The sequence below is a fragment of the Stenella coeruleoalba genome (genome assembly GCF_951394435.1).
Source record: "Stenella coeruleoalba genome assembly, chromosome: 3".
Taxonomy (NCBI): Eukaryota; Metazoa; Chordata; class Mammalia; order Artiodactyla; family Delphinidae; genus Stenella; species Stenella coeruleoalba.
The window spans coordinates 56,835,824-56,860,624 of NC_137148.1; the positions used below are offsets into that span (position 1 = coordinate 56,835,824).

The 24,801-nt window shown below is 33.6% G+C and overlaps 1 protein-coding gene across 1 annotated transcript in view; it reads left to right on the plus strand.

The window, feature by feature from the left end:
* The window catches only part of TNPO1 (transportin 1), an 89,703-nt gene extending 69,745 nt beyond the window's left edge, over positions 1–19,958 (plus strand). Inside the window, exons 15-25 of the mRNA XM_079918619.1 lie at positions 336–422; positions 1,574–1,681; positions 1,813–1,971; positions 2,052–2,139; positions 4,676–4,774; positions 4,944–5,039; positions 7,907–7,982; positions 8,865–8,964; positions 11,269–11,343; positions 12,205–12,347; positions 14,285–19,958. Of these exons, the coding sequence (XP_079774745.1) occupies positions 336–422; positions 1,574–1,681; positions 1,813–1,971; positions 2,052–2,139; positions 4,676–4,774; positions 4,944–5,039; positions 7,907–7,982; positions 8,865–8,964; positions 11,269–11,343; positions 12,205–12,312 (996 nt within the window). The 3' untranslated portion in view covers positions 12,313–12,347; positions 14,285–19,958. The remainder of the gene's footprint in view (positions 1–335; positions 423–1,573; positions 1,682–1,812; positions 1,972–2,051; positions 2,140–4,675; positions 4,775–4,943; positions 5,040–7,906; positions 7,983–8,864; positions 8,965–11,268; positions 11,344–12,204; positions 12,348–14,284) is intronic.
* Positions 19,959–24,801: the final 4,843 nt, after the last annotated feature.

Here is a 24,801-nt window from a genome sequence, read left to right on the forward strand (position 1 = left end):
ATGTAGAATCTGTGCTCCTGTTTACATGATTACTATGTTTATTGACTTGGTTGCGTGAATTCTTCCGTTTTAGTAAGCACATTTAAATGAATATAAATTTTTTTCTGCAAATGTCTTTAATAAGTTTACTTGTCATTTATAACCTACTCAGCAGGAGTCATTACATGTCACAGGCCCCAGGACTAAAAAAAAAAATTCAAAGAATGAGTCTTTAAAATTCTTTCAGTAATAATTTTACACAATTACTGTAAATGGATTTTAATTTTCATACACTCAAAATGAACTAGTTTACATATGGTAGTGGAGCTTTATGTGTTTTTCATCATTGTAATTAGGAATATATTCAGATGCTAATGCCTCCACTGATCCAGAAATGGAACATGTTAAAGGATGAAGATAAAGATCTCTTCCCTTTACTTGAGGTATGCTAAGCTGGTAACATTTAGTTAATCTGTGTTTCATCAAAAAACACGTGTTCAAATCTAAAATGGGTATATGCAGTAAGTGTTAATTTACATTCTGAACCATTTCTGTTAAAATGCTGAATAAATATGTAACATGCCGTAACTTTAATTATGGTACATCTAAAATTTTCTGTTTTCACAGAAATACTGTGAAACAGAAAAAATGTAATGGATGTGTTATGCTTTTTTTTTTTTTAAGTAGACAATGGATTGAATTGTGTATGTTTTCTAGCCTGCTCTACTTATTTGATAGTGAATTAGCTTGGAGATCTTTCCATATCAGCATATATATGTCCATCTCTATTTAACTATTTCTTTATATGGATATATAGCCATGTCATAATCGACATAAATTCTTTTATCTATTATTTATTGTTAATACATACATATACTCATGTGAAGTAGCATTGGGACTCTGATGGGAGGGACTTCACTTTATACCTTTTCTGTCTAGTTTGAAGTTTTGTTTTCTTGTGTATTTAAATGCTTTTTTTAACCCCCCAAAATTTATATGCTCTTCAAATAACTGAATACATTCTCACATGTGGTAACTTAAACCTAGATGAATTGATATTGGTAGAGCCAGTTCAGTCATTCTTGTCCCCCTGTCATTTCAGGGGTCACCACTTCTGCCATGGATTGTCCCTAACCAGCAAAGTAAAAACTTCTGTGACAGAGCAATGGCTAATCCTGGGCCCAACAAAACAAGAATTATTATTATGACTAGATATATTTATTTCCAGGCAGGGGCTCAGAATGTGCCCAGTAAAGTCCACCCACTGTATTGACCAGGATGGGAGGATAAATAAATGTCTCTCTTACATTTGAGGAAAAAATAGGAATACAGAATACTTAAATCTGTTCCTGAAAGATAATGTTCATTAAAGAAACCTTTACATTTTTTTGAGGAAACCTCCCCTGACCAGCTAGTAAACTTAACAGCAATGAATGGCATCCAAAGGAGAGGTTTGAAAAGGTAAACCTGCTACGCTATAGACTAGTAGAACAGGCTCATAAGTGACCGGAATCTTATTGAGTACACTTTGAAGCGTTTATCATAGTCTCAATTATACCTAGAAGTTTTACACATCTACGTTATCCTTTTCTAGTGCCTATCTTCAGTTGCCACAGCCCTGCAGTCTGGCTTCCTTCCATACTGTGAACCTGTGTATCAGCGTTGTGTAAACCTAGTACAGAAGACTCTTGCACAAGCAATGGTATTTTTAAAAATTTTTCTCTCTCTCCCTTCTTGGCATCAAACATTTTTCTAAGGATAGGCATAATGTATACAAACTTTTTCAATAATTGATTCAAAGTAAGTTTTCAAAAAATTTTGTCTTAATTTCAGCTGAACAATGCTCAACCAGATCAGTATGAGGCTCCAGATAAAGATTTTATGATCGTGGCTCTTGACTTACTCAGTGGCCTGGCTGAAGGACTTGGAGGCAACATTGAGCAGCTAGTAGCCCGAAGTAACATTCTAACACTAATGTATCAGTGCATGCAGGTGAGACTTATGAAATTGAAATGAATTGAAACCTGGTTTTCTGTGTCACATTGGGGTTAATGTCTTCTTCTTTCTTGCAGGATAAAATGCCAGAGGTTCGACAGAGTTCCTTCGCCCTGTTAGGTGATCTGACAAAAGCTTGCTTTCAGCATGTTAAGCCTTGTATAGGTAAGAATATTTTCTATTGCTGTGATGTGATTATTATTTTTATTTATTTTTTTTGGCGGTACGCGGGCCTCTCACTGTTATGGCATCTCCCGTTGCGGAGCACAGGCTCCGGACGTGCAGGCCCAGCGGCCGTGGCTCACGGGCCCAGCCGCTCTGCGGCATGTGGGATCCTCCTGGACCGGGGCACGAACCCATGTCCCCTGCATCGGCAGGCGGACTCTCAACCACTGCGCCACCAGGGAAGCCCCTGTGACGTGATTTTTAACATTATTTTTCATCAGCTATGGTTTTCATTATTAAACTGAAATTCCATGAAATCCCAACATTTATAAGTGCACATTTTACTGGTTAGAGCTGCTCTGATTCAAGCAGGCAGGATGGGAACCCCTGTTCCTTGTTTTTTTGAAGTCACCATCACTTCAGCTCATTAGGCATTCATGTGACTGGAGAGAAGTTGGAAAAGTATTACATGCCCACCTGTGAATCCTTGGTCCTATATGCTAGTTCATGAATACTTCTTGAATAGCCTCTCTTTTTTGGTAGAGGTACCCAGTAATAATAATAATCAGGTTTTCTCATGGTAAACCAGCATAATTTTTCAGGTACTATAGGAAACTTCAAACAATTTTCTTAAAAGTCAATAATGATTTGTTTCTGTTGAAGCGGCATAGCATTTGTCTTAGCCTTTTGTGAAGATAAGAAGGGATTCCTTGAATGATGTAACCTGATTTGCTGTCAGACCCATGGATTAAATGGGGTTTTGGTTATTTTCCCTTCATTTCTATATCCCATCATTTAATCTTAGTTTAAAGCAGTGATCTAAAATGGTTTTGTTGTTGTTGTTTTCATTTGATAAGATGTGCTTTGTGGGGGGGGCCCTCCAGTTTTTACTAAGATGTAATTGGCATATCATTGTATAAGTTTAAGGTGTGCAATGTAATGATTTGATATATGTATATTTTGGGAAATGATTACCACAGTGTTTAATTATAACATCTATCACCTCACATAGTTACAAATATTTTGTGTGTGGGGTGAGAACTTTTAAGATCTGCTCTTTTAGCAACTTTCAAATATACAACAGTATTGTTAACTATAGTTATAATGTGATATACTACATCCCCCAGAACCTAACTTATTTTAGAACTAGAAGATTGTACCTTTTGACCTTCAGCCAATTCCCAGTTATACTTTTCAATAATAACTGTCTTTCTGAACTTTGAATAATAACATTATTTATGACGTATTAAAGTAAACCATCAAGTTAAGCCTAACTCCTCTAAATGAAAGTGTAATGAATTCTTGTTTTATGGAAAGCTTGTTCTACAAATATTTTCCACCTGATTTAGTTTTTATGAGTTTAAACTTGTATGAAAGATTACATTTCTTTTTTTATTTTATGACTTTATAGATCATGTACCTTCTTCAGGAGGTACAGTGTTTCTAGTTGTCTCCCTGTTTTTAATGTTACCAACCATGATGATTATATTCCAGGTTAGTGTTTCTCAACTGGAGCGATTTGGCAATGTCTGGAGACATTTTAACACTGGGGGTGTGTTACTGGTGTCTAGTGGGTAGAGGCGAAGGATGTTGCAAAACATCCTACAACACATGAGACAACCCCCTGCCACAATAAAATAATCTGACCCAGATTATCAGTATTGCTGAGATTGAGAAACTGTGAGATCGACTGGTTTATTAGGGGTTAAAAAATGATATTCTAATTCTTCATTTAGTAGTGAGAATGCATATATAGAGACATTTCCCATATCAATAAATTATTGCCCTGAGGTACAAATCATATAGGAGAAGAGGCAGGATAATTACTTGATTCTTTCTCTTTATTTACCAGTTTTCAAAATAATAATTGATTTCCAGCATTGTCCATAGGTATCTATATTATGTTTCAGAGTTTAGTTTGTGTTTGTTAGAGTTGTCAGTATGAGCTCATGATGCTCAAATTGTCCTACCGCTGGCAACAGGAGCTTTACCAACTTGGGTCCAGAGTCTTTTCTGGTATGAAAAAATAGTCCAGGCTTGTTTTGTACATTTCCTGCCCTTAGCCTGCGATGGGACATTTCTCTGATAGCCCTTTTTCCTTTTAAATGGAAAGTGATATTTAGAGACCACAATCTGAGCACTAGGATAAAAGTTACTGTAAAAGCCAAAATCATTGATTTAAATTTTTTTTCTGAGTGTGAAAAACCAGCTTTGAAGAAAGTTCTATTGTATCATGTTTTCCTCACTTTATTTTAAATTTTCTCAGTCTGATGACAAGAGAGATTATTCTGACCAGCTCTTTTTAATAATACTTAAAACCAAAACTTGGGCTTCCTGATACATTTCACATGAACGTTCAGTGGCCAGATATTGCTTCCTTCAGTTTCTTAAGATAATTATTACCAACAGCTTTTTTTTTTTTTAAAGGCTGTTTCTTGCCTAGATTTCAGTTTCCATCTGGTAGATTTCCTTTAAAGCACAAAACACTGCTATTGAGAAGTTTACTACATAGTTTTTAAAAACTTTTTTTTTCTAGCTGATTTCATGCCAATATTGGGAACCAACCTAAATCCAGAGTTCATTTCAGTCTGCAATAATGCTACATGGGCAATTGGAGAAATCTCCATTCAAATGGGTAAGATTGTTTTCCCCTTTAAAAACATAAATTTTTGATAATTTAATATTTTATAATGAGCATTATGTATATGAATATTATATCACAGTAAAGGGGGCAAAAATATTTTACATTGATATTTTAACAGTGAAATTTTTCTTTTTTGTTTTCTCTTTTGGGAATGATCTAGGTATAGAGATGCAGCCTTATATTCCTATGGTGTTGCACCAGCTTGTAGAAATCATTAACAGACCCAACACACCAAAGACGTTGTTAGAGAATACAGGTACCATATGACTGAACTGTTACGGTGAAGAGAAAATTATTTGCCTTTTAATTTTACATTAAGATGTGTAGAGAAACTAAAGCAAAGCTAGCTTTAGAAACCCAGCTTATTAATTAACAGCTAATTTGTATTCTCAGTAATGAAATGTACTGTTTTAGCTTCATTCCACAGCCAGTTTTCAGAAACTTTCAAAAAAAAAACCACTTTCTCCCCTGTTATAGTGTTTTAATACTCCCTAAAATGGGCCCCAACTAAAATAACTATTGAATGATATGAATTTTACTTTTACATTAATTCAGAGAATACCTGGCAGCTGGGGAGTAATTTTTTTTTTTTAATTTGTAAAAATGTAGCCAAAAATAGATTGCATTGTAGTGGCTAGTTCGTTAATAATGGCATATGTATTTTGTATTTTGTTGTATATTCTTCTTCAGATTGGGAACTTAAAGCAGTATCTTGTGGGATTTTTATTCAGGAGGCTTGTTTCTCTTTTGCATTTATAGAGAGCATGTTTATATTAAAGAGTACCTTCCATACTATAAAACACATTTCAGGGTGATTTCTTTCCACCCTCCCTGATTTTTTAAAATGTAAATTTTGTTTTCAACCAGGCACATCTTTTTCTTTATATACTAAGACAATTCCAGTAGTATATTCATAGTCAGTGAATGCCTTACCAATATACTGGACAAAGAAACAAATAAGTTTTTCTAAATAAAAATTTATCTTCAAAGGTATTTTAATTTTACATTTTTTAATTATAGAAAGTTTATTATATCCTAATGTGATAATTAATGTGATTATTGGTATGGAAGGAAATCTTTTAATTATGAAACAGTTATATGGCTGTTTGGCTGTATGGGTACTGTTTATATCATGAAGTGAATTAGATTTTCTTGCTGAAAAGTATAAAAAGCTATGTATAGGATGGTTATGAAATCTTGTCAGGTTTTTATCTCTTTAGAATGCAGTACCTATACATGACATTCAGATTTGGAACACTTGGCCATTATCAAATTACTGTTGAACCTTAAGAAACTTCCTATTTATTTTTAAATGTGAATGCATAACTGCAAATAAATGTTGAGTGTAATGTATATTAAAGTTTCTTGTGGGATATCAGGTGGTGAATTTGTTATAGTTCCTTGAACAAATTGGCTTTATATATAAGAATATATTCTAAGTATGAATCTACCCTAAGTAAATCAAAAGGTAGTTGATAATGCCCTTCAAGTTGATGGATTGAATTGATATGATTAAGAAACACACTTGGGATTCACTGTATTATTCTTATCACAAGTGACTGCAGAAAATGTTTCTTTTATTCCATCCCCAAAGGAGGGGGGTGGATAATTATTAAAATAAAATCATTGTTAGTGGGTAATATCTGTGTATTTTAGCAACTTAATTACCATTATCTTAATATTTCATAAAGCCAATTCCTTAGTATATGCAGTTACTTGCTTTTTTTCTAATTAGTATATCCTACACTGAACTTTTTCAATGGACCATCATCTGCTTTATCGCATGTTTCATTGGGTTGTTCATACTTGCCTGTTTAATGAGAATGTTGCATAGTTTGTGTCTTTTGAACATAGGTTTTCTTTCTCTTGCTTCATATGAATCTGCTGGATTTTAGTATTATCTGTGTAGTTTGCTTCAAGTAATCCTTAAACATTTTTCTTTACCCCCCCACCCTTTTTTTATGAAAGGTTAACCTGTAAGTTTTTGAGAGAACACCATTAAAGCACCTCATGGTTTGTTTTCTGTTTGTTTTTTTTTTTTCCCGTTGTGTATAAATGTATTTATATGTAATGTACCTTTGAATTGCAGAATGCAGTTCTGAGTTGCACCTGTTTTTAACTCTTTGTAAATTTAAGGACTTAACTGAATTTTGATGGTGAATATATGTTTGATTAATTCCCACTTCAAATTTTTAAAAATAAAATATTAGCATGTAATCAGTATGTTTTATTATCTATTATCATGTGCTGTGCATTTTATAGCAAGGACAGAATATTTGTTCCTTTGGTCCACATGTCACATGTCATTACAGTGGACTGTCTAAATTTCCTTTTTGTCAAACAGGGTTTGAAATTAGTGGACTGTTTGAGTTGTTATCATCATCACCATCAGAGGTTTTTTTTTTGGAACGGGATTTGACATAGCACAGCAATTTTCCAATCCATTTATTCAGTATGTACCACAACACCTAAAATTTAATAGTTGATTTTGATATCAGGCAACAAATGGTCCACTGGCTTGTTTTGGAAATGCTGGCAAACAAACCAAAATTATACCAAAATTTTGATCAGATTCCTAGATAATTTTCAAAGAATGGAAATCACATAGAAAGCTACGTAAAGAAGTGAGAAAGCTTTTAACTGTTAACTTCTGAGAAATGTGTTTGAATAGACAATTCAGAAATGTAATAATTTACATTTACTAGTATTTCTTGGGGGAGAAAACCTAGATTTCATTGTTAAACTGAAATTTCAACTGGCTTTGAAGGAAGAATCTAAATCCATCTGTTTAATCGCTCATCGTTTTATTAACAGAATATCTTGACGATTGAGCGAGAAAAGCAGTTCATCACGGTTTTTGGTGTTCTCTCAATCTTTAAAGTTTTTTTAATTCCTTTTGTTTTCCTTTTTCCAAGAGTATGCCATATATGTTGCTGCCCCTTATTATAGGGGGTGGTAATAAACAGCACTGGTGAAATCTTATGTTTATTATCATACACAAATTCTGTTGGTTTCTGTTTCTGAGTTATTTGTTGTTTTTTCTTTATTTTTTCTCCTTCCCCCTCATTTGCTCATGTCTTGGTTGGCGTTTGGTGGTGTATAACCGTGATTGCGTTACCTTAGCAATAACAATTGGTCGTCTTGGTTACGTTTGTCCTCAAGAGGTGGCCCCCATGCTACAGCAGTTTATAAGACCCTGGTGTGTATTATTCAATCTTTTTTTTTAATTCATTTTTCTTCACTCTTTCTTTCTCTTTCTATCTCACTTTTAGATATATTTTCAGTTGGTTACAAAAATCACAATCCTTTATCATTGCCAACCATGTGACTAATCTTGTCCTATCAGGTTTGTGAGGTTTTTCAGTAGCATCGTCATGTATATTTATTTTATGTTGTGGCTAACGACTAATTGATGCATGGGATAAGATTGTCACATGCTTGCTGTGTTAAAAAGCTTGATTATACATAAAAAGCATTTAAATATCCACCAGTAAAATAAAGATGCATGCAAATTCTATAAATTTAGGTTTTTGCATTGTTTCTTTTTTAGAATTAATTTGAAAACTTGGATTGCATTAAGAAATACATGTTTAAATTTGTTATGTATAAAAATCTTATTTGCTTGTTAATGTAAAAATTAAACATCTACATCATAAGTTGTATAATAATAGTTTCTACTGTGGCAGTATATCCTATGTTCTGCTTCTTTCGATTGACAGTCTTTCAAATCAAGACATTTTTAGTAGTGTTTAATGGAATACAAGTCATAATACAGTTTTAAAAATGGGTAATTTACTCTTGGATCAAGCTCATTAATAGTTTAAATGAGAAATTAAAATCAGTTGTTATTACTTAGATGCAATTTATTAGTAAGAATTGTGAATTTCAAGGTTTTCACTATATTGAGATTAGATGGGCCCAACATAATATAGTAAGTGTGAGAAACTTAAGCTTTATGAAAATTCTTTGAATATAAACATTATCTCTACTCTGGTGCTTATTCCATTAAATACTGTCCATTAGTATTGTAGTTGAACCTGCTTTTTACTTAAATGCTAAACTCAATTCTATAATTTAATAGGTGCACCTCTCTGAGAAACATAAGGGACAATGAGGAAAAGGATTCAGCATTTCGTGGGATTTGTACCATGATCAGTGTGAATCCCAGTGGAGTAATCCAAGTAAGATGTTCAAAAGGATTTAACTTTTAATGTTCTAAATTATGAAACTTTAAAGTTTAAACTATAATTATTAAAAATATTACCTATTTTTACTGAAGATACTGAAACAAATTATGTTTTAAATGTGTATTTCCTAACATCTTGAAATGATGATGCCTATTTTTATTTCCTAAATGTTTTTTTGGTCCTGACATATAATAACAGCAGATTGGGAGAATAAAAGTTATATTCTTGACTTGAATTAAGCCAAAGCTTCTTTCATTCACATTCAAACGTCATTTATTTACTTTGTAAATGCTTCCTAAAACTGTGAATATCAATTTGCTGAGTTTGAGGCTCTCTACACTTCAGAGGGTGATCAAATAGTAGGATACTCTTTCTGTTACTTAGATCAGAAACTCGGTAGTGAATAAAATAGAATACTGAATCAACCATTGAAACTGCTTTAACTTTTGAGAGTTTATGATTTAGTGATTTATTCATCCTTAATTTCATTTCTTACGCTATTTCATACTATATTTAGATGTCTTTAGCCTTTAAAAAATTATTTGGCAGCAGTACTAAACGTGAATCTGATCAAACCTCTGGATCCAGCTGACACACAAAGCATCAAAGGATGTGTTGATTTACACCATATGTATGAAATCAACAAAATGCAGGCTGTGGGGCTATAGGTTAAATGTCCCAGGTTCCTCAACAGATAAATTGTAAGGAAAAGAAAGTATGGGAGGGGTTTTCCAGAAAATAAACTTTCACTTTCAAGGGATAGGTGCTTTGAACATTTTTTAACTGAGACCTTTTGATACTTCCTATCTTACGTTGATTACTGTGTTGTTTGTTAATTCAGGTTTAGAAACATTGTGAAATACCAGCTTAGAAAATTCAAAATTGATGTAGGTGATAGGCATTGAAAACATATGAAGTAGAACTGGAAAAAAATCTTTTGGCTCATTTTAGATTTGTATAACATTAATAACTTACTATTAAAACAAGCCATTACTGTCTTAAAAGATGGTCCCTAGTTGCAAAATAACCTCCTGGCATTGAGTTTCCGGGTTTTTTCCAATACTTAAGAACTTTGTGTCCCCTTTAATACGTTTTAGAGGTATCTGATGTGGTATATACCATATTAAGAAGGAGCATTTTCATACAGCGGTTTTTTTTTTTGTTATTGTTGTTTTTCCTTTTGCATTAACATTTAAGACAGTGACAGTAACACGTGTGGTCATGAAATCGCTACTAAAAAGTTGGTATAAATTTCTACTTTTCACATACTTTATTTGGGTGTGGTTAAAAGAAAATGTATGAAGTTTTATTTATGTTTAAATTTTTAATCACAAATTCTACATGTATATATAATTTAAATTTTTAACATCAGACTTTGATATTCAGAAGACACAGGAATCATAATTTGAATAAACCATAAACTTTGGGCACGTGGTATTTTATTTGCTTGAATATGTGTTTTATGCACATATTTTAGTATTAGTGATTTTTTTTTGAAATTAATGAGGTTTTCTGAATTTAATAGTAAAATTTAAAGTAGTTGTACATCAGCAGTATCTTGTATGTTGTGTGTTGAACTGTTGTTTCAGTAAGATAGTCGAACTTGAAAAATACTTAAATGAAGTATTTCAAGCATATACCTGTCATCACCTTGTTCTTTTAGTCAGAATAACGTGATTATCTTTTAAATAATAGGCTGAGCATTGGGGGTTTTTTTTGTTTGTTTGAGTTGGGTTGGGCTGGGTGCTGTTTGTAACTACATAATTTTTCTTCTAACTTATCATTTCATTTACATTTCTATCTGGAGGTGGATCTTGAAATTTAGATCTATAAATTCCTATGCTTTAAGTCAAACTTGTTTGGTATATACTTAACTAGCTTTGAATTATTTCTAGGCCAATCAGAACTGTAAAATTATTGAATTTATATAATTCCATAAATGAAGATTTTTTAAACTGGTGCTTATTTGATGCTTTCAGTCCTTGCTGATGCTACACATTTACTAGACTGGGGTTTTGTAATGTAAGATTAAATACTGGGTTGGCCAACAAGTTCATTTGGGTTTTCCTGTAGCACTAAATTCCGGTATAAACTGAATAAGTTAGAGGTTCCTTGATGGTAGAGTAACAGGGACAACCATTAAGAAATTACTTTAATTCCTTATTATAGCTGTTTTAAAAAGTTGTTTTTTTTTTTTACCTAGGATTCTGTTGATATATATTCTGAAGTTTACATGTAGATTTTGTTGTGTTTGACAAATACAGTATCAATTGAAGATGTATTTCTTGCTTGTTATAGGATTTTATATTTTTTTGTGATGCTGTTGCATCATGGATTAATCCAAAAGATGATCTGCGAGACATGTTCTGTAAGGTAACTAAAAAGTCTTTATGATGCACATCATGTGACTGTTACTTAGTTGGGAAATTTAAATTATGTTTTTATTTCATATGAAACTTAGACTCTTCAAATCAGTACTGGTAGACTATATAACTTTTGTTCTTGGTAATAAAGAAGTTGACTTGATCTTTTCTTAATATACAGTAGTGACTTTGTATCAATAGAGCATGTATTTTAAAAATATTTTCTCAAGCAGTACCACTGATTCATGAAGTCCTGTTATCCCACCTATGCAAAATAGCATGTATTTTCAAAGATGGCTGACTAAGATTGGAGTATAATATAATCTATTGAACAAAGTAAATCTAACTGGTCACAGCAAGGATTAAACCTGTGTGTTTGTTTTAGTAATGCCCCTTGTGGTTAACTCCAGTCAGCCCTCAGCCATAACAAAATAAGAAATAAAATGCTGCTACACATTTGAATTACCTAATATTAAAATTAGTGAACTATATAGTTGCAACTATGAACCCCCAAAGCTTTGTATATTTTCAATTTGAATAAACTTAATAAGGCATAAAAATTTTAATCCCTTGGGTGAATGCTATACCTTTTTGCTTGCTTTTCATTACTACTATGTCAGATTGCTTAGAGTACGTCTGTTACTAGGACACTTGCTGAATTCTAACCTTCTCAAAGCAAAGTGCAGCATATTCTATGAGGTGATTTTAGGCAAGACATGGAAAGGTGTAGAATTCAACGAAGTTTGAGAATAACTACTTTAATAGGGGTAAAATTTTAGAATAATAAAATCAGTAGTGTTTGATTTCAGAAGCTACGCAGATATGAGAGTTTCTCTTTTGTTATTGATAATGATTTTTTACTTTTTTGCAGATCCTTCATGGATTTAAAAATCAAGTTGGGGATGAAAATTGGAGGCGTTTCTCTGACCAGTTTCCGCTTCCCTTAAAAGAGCGTCTTGCAGCTTTTTATGGTGTTTAACGTCGTACACTTAAGCTGCAGTCCCATAATTAGGGGTAAGTTGTAAGAAATTTGGAATTTTCCAGGATGAAGAAACTTAAGTTAGGACTTCAGTCTAAAACTACTGAATAGAATAAAAGCTATTTGTTTTCCACAGAGGTTGAGTAAAACAGTATCATGTTATATTTGACTTAAAATTACTTACATGAAGGCTGGAGACTGATTGATGAGCCAGCAAGCAAGATAAAATACATGGTTCCACTTTGAATCCTAGGTAGAAGGAAATCCAAGGTGGTGTACTAGTTGGATTACCATTTCTTCAACCAATCCTTTTTTTAATTTTTGCCCTTTAAGAGGTCACTGACATTCACTGTGACAGGGTAGAGATTCATTTTTAAAGCATGAATTTATAGTTTCTTATATATCAAGGACTTCCTATGTTGTGAGCTTTAGGGAAAACCCAAGTAGAATTGGAACTGGATTTGGTCTCAGTAAATAGGAATATTTAATATTTATTCTTCATATTTTATTGAGCACCTTCCTCGTTCCCAGCACGGTGTTTTTAAAAGATCACTGGAAGATTCTTTTTTGGTTTGGGGTGGTAGAGGGGTAAGTCCACCTGCACTCTTGTCTTTGAGTTTTTCTGACTTAAGTCAAACTAACAGTTCTGGTCTTTTAGCCTTAGTTTCCTCATTAGGTTATTTTGAGGATTAAATACGATTCTGTATGTGGTGCCAGGACTTCATATATTGCCTAATACACTAAGTTGGCTCAATAAATATCAGTAATATGGGTTAGTACCGTGAGCCAGGACGCACTTCATTAGTTTTTGAACATGAACTGAGACCTGTTCAACTGGAGGGTCAGAGAGTGTACTCAGTGTGTGTTGAGAAGGCATAAAGTTACTTGAATTACCTTGTATGTTGGAGTTTCTGTTTGCATGCTTGCTTCTTTACTCTGAGCTAGATTTTAAACCTGGAAAGATTTCAACATCTAAGTTGACTAGCCTAAAAGGGCAGTAGAAATGGGCTTGCAGCCTCTGGAATATCTCAGAGCCCTTTGTGTGTGTTGTCCCACAGTGGTCTTGAGTCCTTATGGCTGTCTTGTGGCTTTAGCATTTTAGAGAAGTGCTTGATTCACTTTACGTTAAATCATGAGAATGCAATAGATGAGAAATAACTTTTAGCATCAAGGGCTAAATTATTCAACAGTGAGCTGAGTCTTGAGCACTTTCGGGTTAATAAATCTGATTAATAAACCCTGTGTGGTCTGTGTCATTTCACCAGTTATGAATTAACCGTGGTGACCTTCATAAATATCCAAAGTTTCGCAGGAGTAGTTAAAAGTTTTGTTGTGAAAGGACAACTATCAGGTACTAGTTACAGTCTCCCAGTAATCTACCTTTATTTCTTAATCTTCTCGTAATTAAAACTGTGCTAGCATTGAAAAAGTCTTTATCAGGAAAATCAAGAGGCCTGAGAGTATAGGACATGACTGAGTAAAATAAGTCACGCTCTTTCTTTTTGCTTAACATTGGGAATACTGGCCAAAATGATAATGTTTTAATTCTCACTAAGGAAAGTGATTGTCCTAAAGAAAGTGCTAACTTAATTTTGAAGAAAGCAAGGCCACTTGTTATATAAGAAATAATCAGCTCCCATCGGGACCCATTGTGTGAATGAGGATAGGTAATTAGACTGATGGCAATCTATAAGGCATATTTCATCTATATTTCATCTGTATAAAGCGCTGCACACCTCTCTGTGCATGTCCCCAGCTTGGCGTCACTTTTCGTATCTGATGCAGGTGACAGTTGAGAGCTGCAGGAGAAGGGAGCAACATGGTTCTCATTGACAAGTGTGATCATAGGCAATTTGTACAGTTTCTCATTTTCTTTAGGTAGAGATGGCATTGCTACTTGATTAATTTTGTGTTCCACTGGCTTTAAAAGAAAAACAGTTTTACGTATAAAATTGTTTTTGTTTTCTTACAGGTCCTTCAGTCTTGGAGACTATGAGGGAGCCTCTGCACCCAGGGAAAATGTTACCCTTTACAGGGGGGAAGGGTAAACCAGTAGGGAATACAGTACAATCCCAACCCTACTGGGAGGGGCGGGAGGGAGGTGTTGCCGTCACTGTATTAAGTCGCTGTTGGGAAACGTTTTAACATCTGGAGCCTTTGTGGGTGGAAATCTGTCTCCAATTACAACTCTGCACTGGATGTGAAGAAGCAAAAAAAAAAAAAGAAAAAGCTATTCAATCTACTCACAAAACAGTACATTCTGGAATATTATGGGGAATTGTACCAAAACAAGAACCATATAAATGATGCATAGGGATGAGAAAGAGGAAAAATTCTATAGCGCACAATAAAGGAAACCTAAGAATGAGGATTAGAAGACAGTAAGTTTTGAGGGTTTTTTTTTTTTTTTTTTTATTTAAAGGTTTTTATAAAATTTCCCACATTGATGGGGACTTGTTTTTGCATGCTGATGAAGAACTACACAAATGAAAGCTAATAAGAGTTAAAATCAGCTTGCCTACCCATAATAGTAGAAGCAGGTTCTTGGAAGTTACAATTTAAGGTACCCCAAAAAGTTGGAAATAAAACAAAACAAATATAAACAATGAAGCACCCTGTGAAATGCCAAATGAGTCACTCCTTTTACCTTTGTGGGGTGGGCAGGGAGGGAGGAATAAATGGGGTTGGACATATCAAACTAAAGATTGACATCTTGATTTTGCATTAAGACATTAATGTAGTGGATATAATTTGATGGTTGTACTTCATTAGATTTAATTTCTAGGCCAAGATGTTATTTTTAAAGTGCAGTTTAAGGTTCAGGCATGCATTCTGGCTCATAGTGATTGAAAGTACTTTAAATTAGTGGGAGAGTAGCATGCTTGCATCACATAGAGTGAGATTGGTATTCAGTTACCTCTGTTGCGCCAGTTTGTGTTGCAGTTTACCAGTTCAATATAGCCCTGCATTTAAAATTCCTTTTTAAGATTTGTGGATTTTATTTTTATTAAGAATATAGATATAAAGTACTGTAGTTTACAGCTAGGCCTTGAAATATCTTTTTTAGGATCTGTTAGGAATAAGATTGATATTGTATTGTGTGTAACCTGCACAATGTGGAAAGCTGATATACCTGTGCAAAATCTTTGCCTCTGTGCTGTCAGTGTGATGTGCTTTCTGCATGGTTATATACTACTAGTGATTTTATCAAAACTTCTAAAACTTAAATTACATGGTAAAGGATCTGTAAGAGGCTGCATAAATGTTAGTTGGCACATAAAGACAATTGTAGAAGTTGAAGACATGATTGCTATATTTCAATGTTTATTCCCACTCAACATATTGCCTTCTAAGCTTTCTTTTTTTGTTCAAAGCATGATCTTAAAGATATGTTTAAGTTAATGGATGTAATGCAGGGTTCCTACACTGTATTGGCGCATGTTGGTGGCCCTCTGTGCCCTAGATATATGCACACAGGGTGCAAGTAAAAAGCTACAGAGTGAAAGTTGGTTTGGATCCTCTTCATTTCATTTGTTTAGCTTTTCTGTTATTTTTCTCTACTTACATGTATTCCTGTGAATAAATCCTTGTTAAGTTAACCCTTTACTTTTCCTTCCATGTGTATTTTCTTATATACTGTGAATGTGAAAACCTAACTGGTACACTTGATCTTGTGTCCATATGAAAGTGCAAGTCTTTATTAATTTGGATTGCCTGAACAGTGTATCCCATGATGATGAAGGAAAATGGAGAGATTTTTCTTTTTAACTCTGCTGGTCAGAGATGAAGCCACACCTTTCCATTTTTCAATGCTGCATATTTAATCTGCAACAGAAATGTTAAGCCATAACAACCTTTTTATATTTTAGTTCGTCACCTTCGCATTGCAGAATAAATACTGAATAACCGTTTTTGTAAGCAGTTGCTCCTCTTTGCATGGTTCTGTTCCTCTAAAGGTGTTGAATGATACAGCCATTGCACTGAAGTTTGAGCTGTATGTGTGTGAATTTATAAATACCATTTCAAAAAATTTCAGATGCATGGTAGCATGCAGAAAGGTTTTTGTTGTGTGTGTGTTTTTTTTTAACATGTTCTTTCACCTTCTTTCCTCTACTTTGGCTTTGCAAATTTCAGTCTGTAGAGCCTGAAATTAAATCATATTTTTACTGTACAGTTTTTTTAAAATTGTAAGTTGGATCCAAAGGGTATGTAGCATTTTGCTTTCTAGTACCATTGCCTCACTGGGAGCTCAAAATTTGCTTCCTAGTTAGTCTTTAAAACCTGATTACGGTGGCTGTTTTATCCTTAAATTCTAGTGATATACTGTAGTTTTCCAAAACATTTTAGAATTTAATATGGGAGATATTTTAATGTTCTGGAATAAGTAGTAAACATTTTAAATTGAAAGAAATTTAAATTCAGAATTCTCCTGGACACTTTAAAATGAACGTACAAAAACAACCTTCAGTAAAATTATCTGGACCTGTGATTGCCAATTCTCTATTGACTGAAAAGCATTGTTGTTACCTATTGGATTGAAAAATTAATTTCTAATTAAGCAGATATGTAACATAAGAATGTGCCCTTTTGTAGTCACTTAACGTGTTTTTAAATTAAAAGGAAATATAATTTTAAAATGCAAAATATAAATAAATATGACTGACAGCCTGAGATGGGGTTGGGTTTTTTGGGGGTTTTTTCCCCCTTGAGGTTATAGTTTCTTCCTAATTATATTTCAGATACATAGTATAACATAGGAATTTGCAGAAGCCATTTAAGTTATCTTTTGAGGTAAGCTCTGATTTAGCATTCTGATAAAACTTAATACATCATGGGATATATATATAAAGCAACTTAATTCTTGTGGTGTAGTCTTAGTAGTTTTGAATGTTGACTGAATGTCTATGAAATTGTGAGTTTGTCTTTGTTACATTCCAGTGTTTCTGCCTCTTGGCATGCTTAAAAGCACGGCTTACTTCATCTGCTCCTTACACACTAAAGTGCTGTTAGTGTGCTCAACTACAGAAATAGCCGCTGCTAAGTGATGTAGATTTTCTACTTGAATATTTTTATGTTGTAGGAACCTCAGGAGGTCAGTGTTTACTGTTTTATATATGCCTTCTTTTTCCTGTTTGAGCTTCTCTCTTTGAAGGATTCTAACAGAACAAAAGCTGCTGATCAACCTAAGTTGGAAACAGAAAGTGTATTTAATATAATTTAAATGCATGTTTAGCAGTTCCGTGTTACAGTCCATTAGTAAGTGAACTTAGTGCCACAGATATTCATTTATTCAGGAAAGAATTTTGCTTTTTGTATTGTCTAATCTCTTTAATAACTTCATACTGTGTAAAAAAGAAATCACTTTTTTATATTTTTTGGTTGGTTATTTTCCAAATAATCAACATGTAAATAATCTTTAAGAGCCAGTTCTGATGCTTTACATTATACTGCTACTTGATTTTGTTATGTAGGTTGGATTTCAGAAGAATAGATTTTAAAACACTTAACCAAGCCATTACATCTTAAAAACAAAATAAGTAGCATACATTTTGTAATTAACATATTGATAAACACTGTGATTTTTTTTGTTAAGACTTTTTCATTGACCTGAATTGCTTAAATTGCATATATTGTAAAATAGGATCAGATGTATATTTTAAAATAATTTCAACTGACTTTCCTCTATTGAAATGCTTTGTCTACTCAGTTATTAAATATTCAGATACAAGTTTTATCTCAGGTGAATACTCTTGTATCCTTCTTGCTTTGGTGACATATGCTTATAAAGAGTCATCATACTTACAGTCTTTGTTTTTTTTAGTGTATTTCATGAAGAATCTTTCCATTTAGTCTGATTTTCCAATCCTTAATTCTTGCAGACTGTGGTGGTATAAGTCCTTCCTGGCGAGAATTCAATTTGGTTCTCCTTTTCTCCAAACTCTTAAGATAGGAAAGTGGAAATTTTTTCTGTCATATATTAAATTACCCTGCATAGCTGAAATGCCAGAATTAAACTATGTCTTAAACCTTTTAGTCTAAATTTAATTTAAATCCTTTGCCATAAAGAAAAAAGTGGGATTTTTTGCTTCATATAGTTAACCTATATTATTCATATTGAATGTATTAACAGATAACGGTGCAAAAACATTCTTCCCAAGAGAAGAGTGTATCGTGCATAACTGCAATTTAAGTCCTTCCTTTAGTAGTACTTTACACACAGCTTTGCTTATTGAATTATTTTTGCGAGTAATACAGGGGGGAAAACATTTAACTGTCGCTACTAGTACTGTTACTGAAATGTAGGCATTGAAATCTTGATGAAAACTGTGGTCTTCAGATTAAGGGCCTAAAATCTAGATTAAAAATCAGATCAATAAAGAGCTGTGTAACAATATTATCTAGTAATAATACCATGCAAGAGCATTGTATACCTACTTAGTACCTAGTCATACTGTATTAAATATGGAGATATTTCTAATGCCTCTTAAAAATTCAATTTTACGTGAAAGTTTCATTCACTTGTACACTTTCCAGGTGACTTGTGACTAATTTTTTCAGTCTTATATAGATCTTCCCCCATTGGTATTATATGTAGAGGATTCTTTATCTTTATGCCTAATTATTATGCTTATTAATTTTAAGGTATACATTTAAATTATAGCAACTGTTTATTGTGATTTGTATCCCAGAATGTATTGTTTTTATTTTTTTTTAATGTATGCATGATTTTGAGGGAAGTTAAAATGGTGATTATTTTTTTCACCTCTTGTACATTTTAAAGTCAAACCAAATCTATTTGCCAAGCATTATATCACTAATTAGGAAAATAGGATTTTCCCGTTTATTACAATTTTTGTTCATCTACTATAGAATCCCCTTAACTATGGCTTGGTATTATTCACAGTTAGCTATTTTGCAAGTTCAGTTATCTTCCTAAAAGCTTACTGTAACATGGTTAGCCTATAAGGCAGTGTTGGTTCCCTCCTAATACCAGCCTCATAAAGGGGTTCTGCTGTACTTTCCCCATATTGCTTCATTGTTGTTTTTCCTCTGTGGATATATAACCAAATTAAGATTGGATGAATTTTATGGAGATAATAATAAGGCAATACTGTGTAAGTAATTTTGCTTAATAGATTATCATCTGTGAGAAGAGATGTTTAAACGTGGTTGATGACTTCACTTCATATTATAAAACAGTTTTACACTTAATATTCATGTTAATATTGGGTGCAATAATTTAGTAGTTTTAGCTTTAGTTATAAATAACTGGATCTTTCTGCTGACAACTTAGGTTGTATGAGTTATGCTTAAAAGCTTTAAATCTGATGTTTCCTGTACCTGCCACACTATGTTAGAATGTGTCCTTCAAACATCCTCCTGCAACTTCTCAAACTGTACTAAATTGATATTTCTTGAAGTCAAACTCTGTGCTAACAGATCTTCATTTTAAATAGAATACGGTTTTAATTTTTGATAAGCTGCTGAATTTTAAAGAGAGTTTTTTGGGGCCACCAAATATTTTGGATCATGCAGAGAATATATATTGTACTGTAGTAATTTTGTATTTACATTTGTATGATGTGACATAATAGATGTGAATGTTAATCACTGCTTGACTATGTTAATAAAGTTGTTTAACTATAGATGTTTCACTCTGATTTTTAATGGAAGGAAATGAGCTTTCTTCTCCCCTGTTCCCCCATCCCATTTTGGGTCCAGATAGGTCGTCTTGTTGTCTTGTTCTTTGTTTTGTTTTATTGTTTGTTTGTTTTGAGAGGGTTTTTTAGCTTACACTTTAGTGCACTCTTGTTTGACATCATCTATTTTTTTTAATTGAGTATTTTCTTAGTTGTATAGTGTAGTAAAAAAAAAAAAAAACCTGTTTTCCCCACATTTTAATCCTGTTATGTATTTCTAAACAGTTGATTCTAGGTTCAGCTTCTGGTGAGAGGAAAAAGATACTGCTCTGCAAAAAAAGGAGTTAAAACTAAGTGAAGTCATGAATAAAACATTGAAAGGGTAGATTGCATGAATGTGTATGAACCTGTGGCCTATTAAGGCTTTCTGGTCATCCTTCAAAAAAATAAGACTTGTAATTTTGGAAATATTTACAAAAGTAGTAGTTTCCTCTTCAGGTTGTAATCCATTATTATAGTTGCATGTTACTAATTAAAATTAAATGTATTAATATATTTCAGAGGAAGTGTGTGCACAACTGTCAAGTACTCTTTTTTTGGGGGGGTGGGGGATTTACAACAAGGAAAGTGCCTGAGATTAGTGCAACCCAGAAAACTTTCAAGGGAAATGAGACTTGGGGTTTTTTTCCCTTTCGTTACCTGCACGTGAGAACATTTGGGATACCTCACTTGGGTTGGAGAGGAGGGGGAAAATGACACCTGAGTATCATGTTCTGAAGCACGTCATCAAGAAATAGTTTAAGATTCCAGGGTTTAGGATCTAGGTTGTGGAAGAAGATAATCAAAACCAGCCTAATCATTAGTTATTCATGATTCTGATTTGCTGCAGCAATCTTAGAATGTGCCTGTAGCTAAAAATCTTTTGTAAGTCTTTAACATTTTAATGAAATTAAAGTACAGACTTTTAAGATGTTTTCACTTTATACCTATTTTTGAACAGACTGGTGTTTTTAATCTTGTGAGTTCATAATCAACCTGACTCCAGTCATTAGCATTACATGTGATTGTTTAGGAATGATTGGAAAACTATTACAGCAGTTGAATTCCACAGCTCTGAGCTTGAACTTAACATTGCTGTGGTGAATACAGAAGCAGCGACTGTCATCTTGTCCTTAGTCTCAGTCTTGTGTTGGCGTAAAAGAAACTCCCGAAACATCCGCATAGATCTCCAGTGTTCAGTTCAACACAATTTGCAAGTTACAGTTTAGAAATTCAACAGAATCTAAATCATTGGCAAAAGTGATACCGGAAAAATTCTTACACTAAGAACCTTAAAGTTTTTGTGCCAGTTACTGATCTAATTCATTTCTGTGCATATTATAGCCATCTTGCTCTGACAGTTTAAATTTTATGTATTCCTTTTCTAGCTTTATGTTACCTTTTGAAGAGCTTCATTAAACAATTTAAGAAAGACAAGTGAACAGTTTTAAATGGATTTAATACAACTGCCCAGTGATAGAATAACTTGATGTTTCTGTGCACATATGAATAGTAAATTTGTGCATTGTTTTTAGTATCTAAATTTGCCTGTTAAGGTACATGATAGCTATGCCGCGTTCTGTGAACAGTTTACACAGCCGTCTTACTGTTGGACATTCAGAAATTATTTCTCATTTTTTACTCCTAGAAATAAAGTTATGATGAATGCCCCATGCTTAAATGTTTGCATACATCTGCAGCGATTTCTCTGGAATTGCCAATGTCAAAAGGAGATGGTTATACTACAATTTCCTTTCATAGAAAGTTATACTAATTTTCATACCCAGCAGTAACTTCAATGGGTATTACCATGTGTGCTGTAAATTGTGATTTAAATAGCATGATTTTCTAACTTTGTATTTAGGGAATTTTATATACAAAAATCATACTTTCACATTACATATTTAATAGATATCCGAGTTTTATGTCACAGGCACAATTCCTTAATCTTACGGAGCTTCCATTCTATTATAGCAAGGCAGATAAGTAACATAGTGTGCTACATGGTGGCGAGTGCCAGTGAGATGGGAGGTGATGAAGAGACTTGTTATTTTAAATGGGGTGAGTGGACATAGAGGAAGGTCTGAGGGGGTGTCGTTTGAGCAAAAACTTGGAACAAATCTATGGACGTCTGGGGGCGACTATTTCAGGTAAAGGGAACAATAAGGACGAATGTCCTGAGACAGTAAAATGTTTGGAATGTCAGTTTGGCCCTTGAGTAAAGTTAAAGGACCATTGTAGGATTATCTGGATATGTTTTAAAGGAGGAATCTAGATTTGCTCACATCCTAGAAATGGGTTTGAGGAAAGAAACCAAAGATGGCTGTTAAGGTTTTTGGTCTGAGCAGCTAGAAGAATGGAAATGTTAACTGGAATATGAAAAATCTGACATTTGGGTTGAGCCATCTAAAGAAATGTGGAGTAGGCACTTGGAGTTCAGGGAAGATCGTCTGGCTGCGGATGGAAAATCGGAAGGGTGTAAATGTGGTTTAAACCATGAAACTGAATAACACCATTGAGAACAGGAAAAATGAAAGATGCAAGGACTAAACATGAAATTCCAACAATTAAGGCTTGAGGAAAGAAAACTAAAGCATGGTGTTCTGATGTATAGAACAAGTAAGACAGAATTTACTTTGCATTTAGCAACCTGGAGGTTGTTTTGGCAGACTTCTATGGCTGTAGAATCAGAATGAGAGCTATCGTCTCCATCCCTCCAGAAGGGTTGAGAGACCATAGGCTTCCCTTTTCGTCAAGACCACTTTAAGTAGCTTTGTAGTTTTCTAAAAACTGGGTTGTTCAAGAAATGTGGAAGCTTGTGAGAAGTGAACAGGCGAGAGTGGATAGATTACTTCCCTAAATGATTACCAGTGTGTAGTGTCTAAATTTAAAGTATCCCCAAAGACTGGCAACAGCTTCAAAGATTATTATAGGGTTCATATGAAAAAGTCAGAGAAGCCAGAAAAATTGTGAAAGAAGGTAGTAATGACGGAGGGTCCCAATCAGGTTGTTGGGATTTGTTTTTGTTTTTGAATTATGGCTACAGGAGTGAAAACTACTGATTCATACATAGGCAGCTCAAAAGAACTGAGTCTGGTAACATCGAAATGCTTCACATGAAACTAGTATATGGCACTTAAGTGAAAAAAGATGGATTATTTTACAAGTGTTGGGAAAACTGGGTAGACATTTGTTTTAATTTAAAAAAAAATGGGTTCCTATCTCAACCTCATACTGTGTACCAAAAACTCTAGATGGCTCTAAATTAAAGTACAATATGAAACCTTAAAGTTTCTTTTTTATATATAATCTTAGTGTGGAGAAGGCATTTCTAGGAATGACACAAACCCTGAAAGTCATGAAAGAAAAGATTGGTTTAAAAAGCCTAAAAATTCTTCATGACAAAGTAAAAACTTAGGGGAAATTTTGCAGCTCCTTTTACAGAAAATGATTAATTTCTGTAAATTATAAAGAGCTGTAAGTCAGTCAAACAACCTAATAGAAAAATAGGCAAAGACTATTGAGTTCACAGAAAATTTACACTTAGATTGCTTTCACATTGACAAAGGTCAGAAAGGCTTCGTGACACACCTAGGGAACATGGCAACCAGAATTCATACACTGCTAGTAGGAGTGTAAATTAGTACAATATGAAGGGCAATTTAGAAACATCAAAATTATAAATAATATGCATTCTTTGACCTATAAATCATCCCCTAAGTACTTAACCAATATGATAGCTCATAAACGAAAAGATACTACATATCTTTTCACGGTCACTAAATTCACAAAAACAAAATACCAATTGTTACAGATGCATGATAGAGGAACAGGAACTCTTACAACTCTGATTTAGTAAAACTAGTTTGGAAACTAGTTTGCCATTACCTAGTAAAGTTGAACACTTGTATACGCTGAGTCAGCAATTATACTACTGGGTATATACCTTGGAACAACTTCTTACGTGTGCCAGAAAACACACAAGAATCTTCATATGAGCATTGTAATAGCAAAGAATAAAAAGGAATAATCCAAATGTCCCAAGGATGGATGAATTTTTAAAATAGTTCTCAGCAAAAGAAACCAGTTACAGTAAAATACAGTGAAACCATTTATATAAAATTCAAAAACAGATAAAACTAAAAAATACATAGAGATGCACACAGAAGTGTGTAAATTAAGATGGTTACAACTTGAAAAGAAAGCTGAGGGTGCAATGATGAAGAGTTTGGGTGGTGGGTACATTTTTTTCCTTAAATGGTACATGAATGTATACTCATGTATATTTCACACATAATTTCATAGCACCAGAGAAGACTTATCTGGTAACCATATACCGGCATACTGACCTCCCTTTATTTTTATTTTTCCAGCAAATTCATCTTTTATAATCAAATCAGTCAACTTTATGGTAACACTATAGATGTGTTAGCTCAAGTTCATTTCAATCCAACATACTTAGGGACTAAAAATCCATGAGAGCTTTTCTTGTTCAACTTCTGAGATATCCAATACTTCCTGCAAGGCAAAGTAATATACGTCTATATTCACCTTCTGGCATCTTTATTGATAAACCTCTCTAAGTACTTTGTTTTTACATTTTCACTTTGAAGGCACATTTTCCCAAATAGAAAAGTATATATAAGATGTCTTCTTAACACGTATTTCCTTATCTTTGAAAAATTTACCTTGTGCTGAAAAGCCCACTCTTTTTTTTTTTTTTTTTTGGCCACGCTGCACGGCTTGCAGGCTCTTAGTTCCTCGACCAGGGATTGAACCGAGGCCCTCGGCAGTGAAAGTGCAGAGTCCT